The sequence below is a fragment of the Salmo trutta genome, chromosome 1, assembly GCF_901001165.1.
Source record: "Salmo trutta chromosome 1, fSalTru1.1, whole genome shotgun sequence".
In the NCBI taxonomy this organism is placed as follows: Eukaryota; Metazoa; Chordata; class Actinopteri; order Salmoniformes; family Salmonidae; genus Salmo; species Salmo trutta.
The window spans coordinates 77,164,894-77,177,522 of NC_042957.1; the positions used below are offsets into that span (position 1 = coordinate 77,164,894).

At 41.2% G+C, this 12,629-nt stretch overlaps 1 protein-coding gene across 1 annotated transcript; it reads right to left on the reverse strand.

The window, feature by feature from the left end:
* Positions 1 to 978: 978 nt before the first annotated feature.
* On the reverse strand, positions 979 to 10,268 carry LOC115199189 (NLR family CARD domain-containing protein 3). Its single transcript, XM_029761849.1, has 5 exons — positions 8,342 to 10,268; positions 7,867 to 7,958; positions 3,100 to 3,273; positions 2,824 to 2,870; positions 979 to 1,888 (listed from the first exon to the last, which is right to left on the reverse strand). The coding sequence occupies exons 1-5, from the start codon at positions 10,184 to 10,186 to the stop codon at positions 1,332 to 1,334; spliced, it is 2,715 nt and encodes a 904-aa protein (XP_029617709.1). The 5' UTR covers positions 10,187 to 10,268; the 3' UTR covers positions 979 to 1,331.
* Between the last annotated feature and the right edge of the window lie 2,361 nt (positions 10,269 to 12,629).

Here is a 12,629-nt window from a genome sequence, read left to right on the forward strand (position 1 = left end):
CTAAGTGCAGAAAATGCTGTAATCAAGGTAATTTCATTAGAACGTCAAAATCAAATAAATTCGAATTGGTCGCATGCGCATCCTTACAGAAGTTAATGCGGGTGGTCCCATGTGGCTCAGTTGGTAGAGCATGGTGTTTGCAACGCCAGGGTTGTGGGTTCGATTCCCACGGGGGACCAGTACGGGGGGGGGAAAACAATAATAATAATAAATGTATGAAATGTATGCATTCACTACTGTAAGTCGCTCTGGATAAGAGCGTCTGCTAAATGACTAAAATGTAAAAAAATGTAAAATGGGTGTTGTGAAATTATGTCAGAGTTCAGGATGTGGGAGAAGTCAGAGATGATAGACAAGTTTCCCACTAGTAATTACCAGTTGGAGGGGCGTTCCAGTGGATTGATAGATGAGTTTCCCACTAGTAATTACCAGTTGGAGGGGCGTTCCAGTGGATTGATAGATGAGTTTCCCACTAGTAATTACCACTCAGAGGGGCGTTCCAGTGGATTGATAGATGAGTTTCCCACTAGTAATTACCAGTTGGAGGGGCGTTCCAGTAGATTGATAGATGAGTTTCCCACTAGTAGTTACCACTCAGAGGGGCGTTCCAGTGGATTGATAGATGAGTTTCCCACTAGTAATGACCAGTTGGGGGGGGGCGTTCCAGTGGATTTCTGTCTCCTTTCCTTCATCTAAACCGACATCAGAGAACTGGACAGGTGAAAGCAATGTCCCGATAGGTCAAAGTAATATGGTGGCTGCCTATCTTGGGTTTTCAGATGAGTCAAGATAAAGGAGAGGAAATAAGGAGATGAGGCCACTTTAGATTATTGAGATGCACTCATTGTCCTGTCCGATCATAAAAGCTTCCTCTTCAACTGAATAAGACCCATTTCTATGTACTGAACACAACCCCTATTACTGTACTCCATTTACTGTACTGTCATTCTGATCAATATTAAAACATTTACACCTCTCTTCTTTCATCTGGTTGATTAACCTTTATTAGTCACATCTGTCACATGTACATTTCATTCAGTGGAATTGAGTTCATACAGAAACAAGATTGTTGTGTCAAGAATTTGACAAATAAACATTCTACAGATAATAATATGTACAAACACCAAGAAGCCCAATAACAACAAGATCAGTGATTTGTAAATTAAACAGTTTTACAACACAGTGTGGTGATTCATTCTATTAATAAATGACTCTAGTTGACAATATCTGTCAACTTCAATAGTGTTTATTCATGAATATTTACTATCATATGTTTATACACTAGAGAGATACTCTATTGTGTCTTACTGAACCATGATTAGAGTCAAACATCATGTTGTGTTTGACAGAGGGACCACCTGACACAGGGACACTGAGGAGTCATCATACCAAACCCTAAACCCTGCATAGAGGGTCTCAGTAAATGTGGAGGTGAATGTGTACAGGTGGGTCAGTGTGTCAGAGGAGACTCTGTAGAAGGACAGAGTGCCGGCTGGCCAGTCCAGATACACTCCTACTCTGTGGGAGCTGGAGGAGGGGACGTCTATGGTAGTGAGATTGTTATTATGCCAGGCTCTGTAACTGTTGTCATAGCAGAACAGACTCCAGGACTTGTCATTGTATCCAAGCCCACAGTCATTTCCCTCTCCTCTCCTTCTGATTCCATTATATGTCACTCCTATATCAGCCCCTCTCCCACTCCACTCTACCTCCCAGTAACAGCGCCCAGTCAGACCCTCTCTACACAGCACCTGTGGCCAGACCTCAAATCTCTTTGGGTGATTATGATATGGCTGCTCCTCTCTCCTAAATGTCACCTTTCTGTTCTCCTCAGACAGAGAGAGGAGTCTGTTTACTGTGTTTTGGTCCAGTGTGAGATCACAGGCATCTGATGGATGAAACCAGACACAATATTAGAAATCATCATCATTCACATTAGAATGTTATCTCACATTTCACAACTTAATTTAATGTAGATGTTTCTAGGTATCAAAATGAGAACTTAAGGTAACGTGAGACTTGTTGAATGATCATATGTTATACAGTATGGTAATATCAAACACGCTCATTCCTATTAATTTAACACACACAGAGACACACATGCTCACACCTTGTATGCATGCATGAACATACACACACATTTCTAATGTAACACGAACACGCCACACAGTGTCACGTTGTGTGAAGGATCGGGAGACAGGCGCAGGAATGCGTAATAAGGGTTTTTATTGACCCGAATTACAACGTGCCGTGTAAAGGCACGGGGACGAAGAGCAAACAAACACGTATACAAAACACAGGGTTGAACCCAAACAAAAGAGCGAGGAGTACTTCGAATAAATACACGGGACGAGACCCGAAAACAAAGGGACACAATGATACACCAGGGGACGAGACCCTTAATAATATATCCACATCCAAACGGCACGAAAGACAAAACAACACAGCACAGGTACTCACAGGCACAACAGACATTGGAACAATAAATCGTGAACTAAATGGGCACATTTATACAAATATTAATCAGTGAGGAAAATGGGGACCAGGTGTGCGTAATGACACAGTTCAGTTCATAGAGGCCGGTGACGTAGACCTCCGAAACTGGTGCATGGAAAGAGCAACAGATACGGAGGGATCAGTGACACCCATATACACAGACACAAACATTGTCAAAACAACTATTTCTAAACGTTGGTGTCCCTGATTTCTGCTTCTGTAGAACTACAGCTTATATTTAATATGACAAAGTAAGTAATGATGGTGGTCTTTGACTTAACTTAAGACTTATTCTTAGTCATATTTTTCACAGCATTCAACACTCACATTTTCTAAGCCCAGGTTTCATTGTGTTCTCTCCACCATGTTCCACACTGTAGCAGTAAGCAGAAGAACAGACAGTCATTGAGTGATACACGTCAACTCACACACGTGCACATACACACACACCGCACACACACGCACGCACGCACGCACGCACGCACGGGTAAACACACACAGTCAGCATATAACTTTGTCCAAGTGGTTGAAGAATGTTTGTCTTAACTAGCCTGATAACTCAGACATGTTTGATATGAACAGTGACATAAACCCTCTACATACTTGAGTTTCTCCAGTCTGCAGTTTGGATCCTCCAGTTCAGCAGACAGCAGTCTGACTCCTGAGTCTCCTGGGTGATTGTAGCTCAGGTCCAGCTCTCTCAGGTGTGAGGGGTTTGACCTCAGAGCTGAGGCCAGAGAAGCACAGCCTTCCTCTGTGACTTGACAGCGTGACAGCCTGCAAAGAGTCAAATCCCTTTATTTATATTTCCCTCTTTTTCAGTCTTGGCTCATCGCTGCAGCTCCCTAACGGGCTCGGGAGAGGTGAAGGTGGAGTCATACATCCTCCGAAATGTGACCCGCCTAACCACACTCCTTAACACCCGCCAGCTAAACCGGAAGCCAGCCACACCAATGTGTCGGAGGAAACACCGTTCAACTGGGGTCCGGGGTCAGCCCACAAGCTCCTGGCCCGCCACAAGGAGTCGGTAAAGTGCGATGAGCCAAGTAAAGCCCCACCAGCAAAACCCTCCCCCCCCCGCGCCGTTCTGTGGAACTCCCGACCACGGCCAGTTGTGGCACAGTCCGGGATATGAATGCAGGACCGTAGTAACACCTTTAGCAGTGCCTTAGACTGCTGCGCCACTCGGAAGCCCTGTAAAATCATTTTTAAACCACACTGCTATTCTTTGGTGGTGAAAATAGAGTGGCAATGTATTATTTCAGCATATTCAGATATATCAGTGTCCTGAAACATGCATATCTATTCATAAATGATTGTATCATCATTAGAAATGACAAAAGTATTGTTTGTAGAGATAGAAATGTATAGCACAAATATTTGAGTAGACTGGTAGACCAGTTTAAAATGCAGTAACAGTCAAAAGACAGACAGTGAGACAGACACTGAGGTATCAGATTTAGATTGTATTGAGTATACAGTCCACATCTATTTTGACAGTGAATATAAAATCAAAAATTTGTCTCGATTCTCCAGGATTTTTGATTTGAGATCCAATGTTTCATATGAGGTGACAGTATATTATGTCACTTTTATTTGAGGGTATTTTCATGCATATGTTTCACGTTTAGATATGAAAGCCCTTTTTGGTTGTGTTTTGAGTTACGTTTTGCCCAATAGTAACTGAATGGTCGTTGAAAACAGGAGTAGTTTTCTTTCTAAGTTATTAGATAACATGTTTCTAAACAGTACTAAATTAATCCTGATTATGGCATGATTAAGAAAATCATGAATGAATCTTGAATAACAATGAGTGAGGCTAGAAGAAAACCTCTCACCATTACCAATAACAGAGGCAACAACAAAACATGCTAACCTCTCACCATTACCAATAACAGAGGCTACAACAAAACATGCTAACCTCTCACCATTACCAATAACAGAGGCTACAACAAAACATGCTAACCGCTCACCATTACCAATAACAGAGGCTACAACAAAACATGCTAACCTCTCACCATTACCAATAACAGAGGATACAACAAAACATGCTAACCTCTCACCATTACCAATAACAGAGGCTACAACAAAACATGCTAACCTCTCACCATTACCAATAACAGAGGCTACAACAAAACATGCTAACCTCTCACCATTACCAATAACAGAGCCTACAACAAAACATGCTAACCATTTACCATTACCAATAACAGAGGATACAACAAAACATACTAACCTCTCACCATTACCAATAACAGAGGCTACAACAAAACATGCTAACCTCTCACCATTACCAATAACAGAGGATACAACAAAACATGCTAACCTCTCACCATTACCAATAACAGAGGCTACAACAAAACATGCTAACCTCTCACCATTACCAATATCAGAGGCTACAACAAAACATGCTAACCTCTCACCATTACCAATAACAGAGGCTACAACAAAACATGCTAACCTCTCACCATTACCAATAACAGAGGCTACAACAAAACATGCTAACCTCTCACCATTACCAATAACAGAGGCTACAACAAAACATGCTAACCTCTCACCATTACCAATAACAGAGGCTACAACAAACATGCTAACCTCTCACCATTACCAATAACAGAGGCTACAACAAAACATGCTAACCTCTCACCATTACCAATATCAGAGGCTACAACAAAACATGCTAACCTCTCACCATTACCAATAACAGAGGCTACAACAAAACATGCTAACCTCTCACCATTACCAATAACAGAGGCTACAACAAAACATGCTAACCTCTCACCATTACCAATAACAGAGGCTACAACAAAACATGCTAACCTCTCACCATTACCAATAACAGAGTCTACAACAAAACATGCTAACCTCTCACCATTACCAATAACAGAGGATACAACAAAACATGCTAACCTCTCACCATTACCAATAACAGAGGCTACAACAAAACATGCTAACCTCTCACCATTACCAATAACAGAGGCTACAACAAAACATACTAACCTCTCACCATTACCAATAACAGAGTCTACAACAAAACATGCTAACCTCTCACCATTACCAATAACAGAGGATACAACAAAACATGCTAACCTCTCACCATTACCAATAACAGAGGCTACAACAAAACATGCTAACCTCTCACCATTACCAATAACAGAGTCTACAACAAAACATGCTAACCTCTCACCATTACCAATAACAGAGTCTACAACAAAACATGCTAACCTCTCACCATTACCAATAACAGAGGCTACAACAAAACATGCTAACCTCTCACCATTACCCTCAAATAAAAGGTAACATTATCTACAGTCGCCAAATATGAAATACAGTGGCAAGAAAAAGTTTGTGAACCCTTCGGAATTACCTGGATTTCTGCATAAAATGGTCATAACATTTGATCTGATCTTCATCTATGTCACAACAACAGACAAACACAGTGTGCTTAAACTAATAACACACTAATTATTGTATTTTTCTTGTCTATTGAATACATCGTTTAAACATTCACAGTGTAGGTTGGGAAAAGTATGTGAACCCCTAGGCTAATGACTTCTCCGAAAGGTAATTGGAGTCAGGAGTCAGCTAACCTGGAGTCCAATCAATGAGATGAGATTGGAGATATTGGTTAGAGCTTCCCTGCGCTATAATAAACACTCACAAAATTTGACTTTGCTATTCACAAGAAGCATTGCCTGATATGAACCATGCCACGAACAAAAGAGATCTCAGAAGACCTAAGATTAAGAATCGTTGACTTTCATAAAGCTGGAAAGGGTTACAAAAGTATCTCTAAAAGCCTTGATATTCATCAATCCACGATAAGGCAAATAGACTATAAATGGAGCAAGTTCAGCACTGGTTGCTACTCTCCCTAGGAGTGGCCGTCCTGCAAAGATGACTGCAAGAGCACAGCGCAGAATGTGTCAGAATGTGTCAGCTAAAGACTGACAGAAATCTCTGGAACATGATAACATCTCTGTTGATGAGTCTACGATACGTAAAACACAAAACAAGAATGGTGTTCATGGGAGGACACCACGGAAGAAGCCACTGCTGTCCAAAACAACATTGCTGCACGTCTGAATTTCGCCAAATAGCACTTGGACGTTCCACAGCGCTACTGGCAAAATATTCTGTGGACAGATGAAACTAAAGTTGAGTTGTTTGGAAGGAACACACAACACTGTGTGGAGAAAAAAAAGGCACAACACTGCAACATCAAAACCTCATTCCAACTGTAAAGTATGGTGGCGGGAGTGTCATTGAATGGGGCTGCTTTGCTGCCTCAGGGCCTGGACAGCTTGATATCATCATCATGAGGTAAATTAATTCTCAAGTTTATCAATACAATTTGTAGGAGAATGTAAGGCTATCTGTCAGACAATTTAAGCTCAACAAAAGTTTGATAATGCAACAGGAGAACGACCCAAAACACAGAGGTAAGTCCTGACCTCAACCCGATTGAGATGCTGTGGCATGCCCTTCGAGAGACCGGTTCACACCAGACATCCCAAGAATATTGCCGAACTGAAACAGTTTGTAAAGAGGAATGATCCAAAATTCCTCCTGACCGTTGTGCGGGTCTGATTCGCAACGACATAAAACATTTGGTTGAGGTTATTGCTGCCAAAGGAGGATCAACCAGTTTGTCACGTCCTGACCAGCAGAGGGCGTATTGCTTTGTCTAGGTCAGGATGTGGCAGGGGGTTTGTGTTTGTTAAATGTTGGGTTGAAGATTGGGACTTCCAATGGAAGGCAGGTGTGTATAGTGGCCTTTGATTGGAAGTCCTATATAGGTGTGTGTGTTTGTCTTTGGGGTTGTGGGGAATTGTTTTTGCACTGCGTTTGCATAGCCTGTGAGACTGTCCATGTTGTGAGTATCATTTATTGTTTTGTTTTCCGGTGGATGCTTTGCCTTTTACCAATTAAAAGAATGAGTGTCCACACTTCCGCTGCGCCTTGGTCCATTTATGAAGACAGCTGTGACACAGTTGTTAAATCCAAAGGTTCACATACTTTTCCACCGTGCACTGTGAATGTTTAAACGGTGTGTTCAATAAAGACATGAAAACAAATAATTGTCTCTGTGTGTTATTAGTTTAAGCAGACTGTGTTTGTCTATTGTTGTGACTTAGATGAAGATCAGATCAAAATGTTATGACCATTTTATGGAGAAATCCAGGTCATTCCAAAGGGTTCACATCATTTCCTTGCTACTGTATCTCAAATCCAAAATGCTGGAGCACCAGATTTAAAACTGCAAGCTTCAGTGTTCAAACACATATGGTGTGAACTATGTGTGCCTGGTAAACACATGTGGATCTGGTGAACAGTTATTACTTGTTTACCAAATACAGGAATACTGACCTCAGAGTCTCCAGTTTACAGTGACGATTCCCAAGTCCAGCAGAGAGCAGCTTCACTCCTGAATCCTTCAGATCATTGTTACTCAAATCCAGCTCTCTCAGGTGTGAGGGGTTTGACATCAGAGCAGAGACCAGAGAACCACAGCCTTTCTCTGTGACTCCACAGCCTGACAGCCTGACAAAGAGATCATCATGATTTCACGAACACACTGTTAATGTAACAACGGTAGTGTAGAAGGTCACTGGCAGATGCGTTTGGTTTACTCTCTCAAACAACACAGATTCATCTTCTGTCTCCTAGAATTGTACGGTCATATTGTTATACTAATGTGAACATCAATGCAATCATTCAATATGTTTTTCAATAATTCCTATTTTTCTCTAAACTGAATATTTCTTCCTGATGATTAGTACTTAAATGTAATTTTATGTACTCACAGAGCAGCTCTGGAGGCTTTGACCACTGGCAGCAGCCTCAGAAGAACTTCCTCTGATCTGGAGTATTTCTTCAGGTCAAACACATCCAGCTCCTTTTCTGAAGTCAGCAACACAAAGACCAGAGCTGACCACTGTGCAGGTGAGAGTTCTTCACTGGAGACACTTCCTGATCGCAGGTATCTTTGGATCTCCTCCACTAGAGAATGGTCATTCAGTTCATTCAGACAGTGGAACAGATTGATGCACCTCTCTGGAGAGGAGTTCTCTCTGATCTTCTCTTTGATGTACTTGACTGTTTCGTCATGGCTCTGTGAGCTGCTTCTCGTCTTTGTCAGTAGACCCCGTAAGTGCTTCTGATTGGACTCCAGTGAGAGACCCAGAAGGAAGCGGAGAAAAAGGTCCAGGTTTCCCGTCTCACTTTGTAAGGCTTTATCCACAGCACTCTTGTAGAGTGTAACTTCAGGCTCGTCTCTGAACAGCGCAAAAAAGTAGCTGGACGTTGATTGCGGTTTGGCCAATCGATTTTCTTTGTTGTTGATGAATAAGAGGAACACATATACAGCAGCCAGAAACTCCTGGATGCTCAGATGCACGAAGCAGTACACCTTGTCCTGGTACAGCCCACATTCCTCTTTAAAGAGCTGTGTGCACAATCCTGAGTACACTGAGGCTTCACTGACACCAATGCCAGCCTCTTTCAGGTCTTTTTCATAGAAATTCAGATTTCCCTTGACAAGCTGTTGAAAAGCCAGTTTTCCCAGTGACAGAATGATCTCTTTATTCCAGTGTGGACCTGTGTCTTCTTTCCCAGGATACTTGTCATTCTTCTGATTGTTATGAAACTCCACAAGGTGTATGTACATCTCAGTCAGAGTCTTGGGCACCTCTTCTCTCTTATGTTTCAACATGTGTTCAAGGACTGTTGCAGAAATCCAACAGAAGACTGGAATGTGGCACATGATGTGGAGGCTCCTTGATGTCTTTATGTGTGAGATGATTCTTCTGGCCATGTCCTGATCACTGAATCTCTTCCTGAAGTACTCCTCCTTCTGTGGGTCATTGAACCCTCGTACCTCAGTCACCTGGTCAATACACTCTGAAGGGATCTTATTGGCTGCTGCAGGTCGGGTAGTTATCCAGAGGAGAGCAGAGGGAAGCAGATTTCCCTTGATGAGATTTGTCAGCAGAACATCCACTGAGGTTGACTCTGTGACGTCACAACAGATGTTGTTCTTCTGGAAGTCTAGGGGCAGTCGGCACTCATCCAGACCATCAAAGATGAACAGAACTTTGTACTTGTCGTAGTTTGTTGATTGTTTGGTTTCAATTGAGAAGTGATTGAGAAGTTCAATCAATGTGTGTTTTTTCCCTTCCATCAAATTCAGCTCTCGAAAAGGAAGTGGAAATACAAATTGCACATCCATATTTGCTTTTCCTTCAGCCCAGTCCAGAATAAACTTCTGCACAGAGACTGTTTTTCCAATGCCAGCGACTCCCTTTGTCAGCACAGTTCTGATAGGTTTGTCTTGTCCAGTTAAGGGTTTGAAGATGTCATGACATTTGATTGCAGTCTCTGGTCTTGCTTGTTTCCTGGTTGTTGTCTCAATCTGTCTCAGCTCATGTTCATTATTGACCTCTCCTTTTCCCCCCTCTGTGATGTAGAGCTCTGTGTAGATCTTATTGAGAAGTGTTGGGTTTCCTTGTTTAGCGATCCCTTCAAATACATATTGAAACTTCTTCTTTAGATTAGATTTGAGTTCACGTTGGCAAGTCACAGCAAGCTCATCTGAATGAAGAAATAAGACAGAGGATAGTAGTATTATGTCTGTTTTAATGCCTTCAGTATTGTATGACTGTGTTATAAAGTTGTACTTTATAATCATGTATTATCTTAACTGACTGTACATTTTTTAATTTTTAATTTAAATTTTATTTTATTTCACCTTTATTTAACCAGGTAGGCAAGTTGAGAACAAGTTCTCATTTACAATTGCGACCTGGCCAAGATAAAGCAAAGCAGTTCGACAACATACAACAACACAGAGTTACACATGGAGTAAAACAACATACAATCAATGATGCAGTAGAAAAAAATAAAAATAAGACTATATACAATGTGAGCAAATGATGTGAGATAAGGGAGGTAAAAGCAAAAAAATGCCATGGTGGCAGAGTAAATAAAGTATAGCAAGAAAAACAATGGAATGGTAGATTTGTAGTTTGAAGAAAGTTCAAAGTTCAAGTTAATAATTCATTACACTCTGGAATGACTAATTATAATATTATTGGTATTATTGATGGTATTGTCGTGACATTAATGTGATGATGGCTATCCATCGAATAATTACATACCACATTTAATTATTATGCGATTAAATTAATATTGTAACAATTCATTGACGGCTTGTTACACAATGGAAAGGGAGTGGCATGCAAGAAGAGCAGGAGAGGCAAAGAGATTGGGCTTATCGTACATACAAGTGAAAGCTGAAAGTGTTGAGAATTAATACATTGCATATGAACGACCGCTCATTCAGAAAAATAATTGCAACACATATTTACACATGTATGTCTATGTCGTCTCTGTTGAAATCACCCGGTCCGTCTGTGGGGAGTAGTTCGACAGAAGTCTGTGGTTTGTCCACCAGAGGTCTCAATGTCCTTTGTTGTTGTAGTTGTAGCTTCTTTGTCTCGGAGCGTTCGCTAGAATGGACCCTCTAGAGGTGTACCATGTGGTGTTCAGTGAGGCTTGTTCTTCGCTCTGTTTGTTAGATACACCAGAGGTACCTATGGTGGTGAGAGGAAACTGTTCTTTGCCTCGTCTTCGGTCGAATTTCCTAGACTATTTTACAATACACAGCTGCAGACTGTGAATGTTAAGGTGTAGTCTTTATCTTCTTCATTCAAGAGTTTGGGAGGGTCTTACCATTTTCTGATCTGGTAGTTTTAAAACCTGTTTGGGCTAGGGGGCAGTATTGAGAATTTTGGAAAAAATATGTGCCCATTTTTAACTGCCTCCTACACCAACTCAGAAGCTAGAATATGCATATTATTGTTCAGGTTTGGATAGAAAACACTCTGAATTTTCTAAAACTGTTTGAATGGTGTCTGTGAGTATAACAGAACTCCTATGGCAGGCAAAAACCTGACAAGGTTTCATGCAGGAAGTACCCTGTCTGACAAGGAGTCGTGCGTCTTGCATCTGTTTATTGAAAAGTAAGGATCTTAGCTGTAACGTGACAATTCCCAGGGCTCCGATAGGCTCTCAGAACCCGGGAAATACCTGAAGGTTGACGAGGCAGCCTCAGGCTGAAACACATTATCGTCTTTGGTAAGTGGCGGATCAGAGGACCTTTGAATGAGGCGCGTGCACGATTCGCTCCTGAGGAGAAATTTAATTCGGCTGTTTAGGCTCATTGCATATTCCCGGTCGGAATATTATCGCTTTTCTACAAGATAAATGGCATAAAAATTGGTTTTAAACAGCGGTTGACATGCTTCGAAGTACGGTAATGGAATGTGGTGTAGCATTCTGATAGTGTCTAGAACTCACGAACAAAACGTCGCTGTTTGGATATAACGATGGATTATTTGGGACCAAACCAACATTTGTTATTGAAGTAGAAGTCCTGGCAGTGTATTCTGACGAAGAACAAGCAAGGTAAGAACATTTTTCTTATAGGAAATGTGATTTTGGTGGAGGCTGACCTGGGTGGGTGTCTAAATAGCTAGCCCTGTGATGCCGGGCTATGTACTTAGATTATTGCAAAATGTGCTTCATCCGAAAAGCTATTTTAAAATCGGACATATCGAGTGCATAGAGGAGTAATGTATCTATAATTCTTAAAATAATTGTTATGCTTTTTGTGAACGTTTATCGTGAGTAATTTAGCAAACTGTTAGTAAATTCCCCGGAAGTTTGCGGGGGTTATGCTTTTTCTGAACGTCACATGCTAATGTAAAAAGCTGTTTTTTGATATAAATATGAACTTGATTGAACAGACATGCATGTATTGTATAACACAATGTCCTAGGTGTGTCATCTGATGAAGATCATAAAAGGTTAGTGCTGCATTTAGCTGTGGTTTGGGTTTATGTGACATGATATGCTAGCTTGAAAAATGGGTGTCTGATTATTTCTGGCTGGGCACTCTGCTGACATAATCTAATGTTTTGCTTTCGTTGTAAAGCCTTTTTGAAATCGGACAGTGTGGTTAGATTAACGAGATTCTTGTCTTTAAATAGCTGTAAAATAGTCATATGTTTGAGAAATTGAAGTAATAGTATTTCTAACGATTCAAAAATCGCGCCACTGGATTTCAGTGC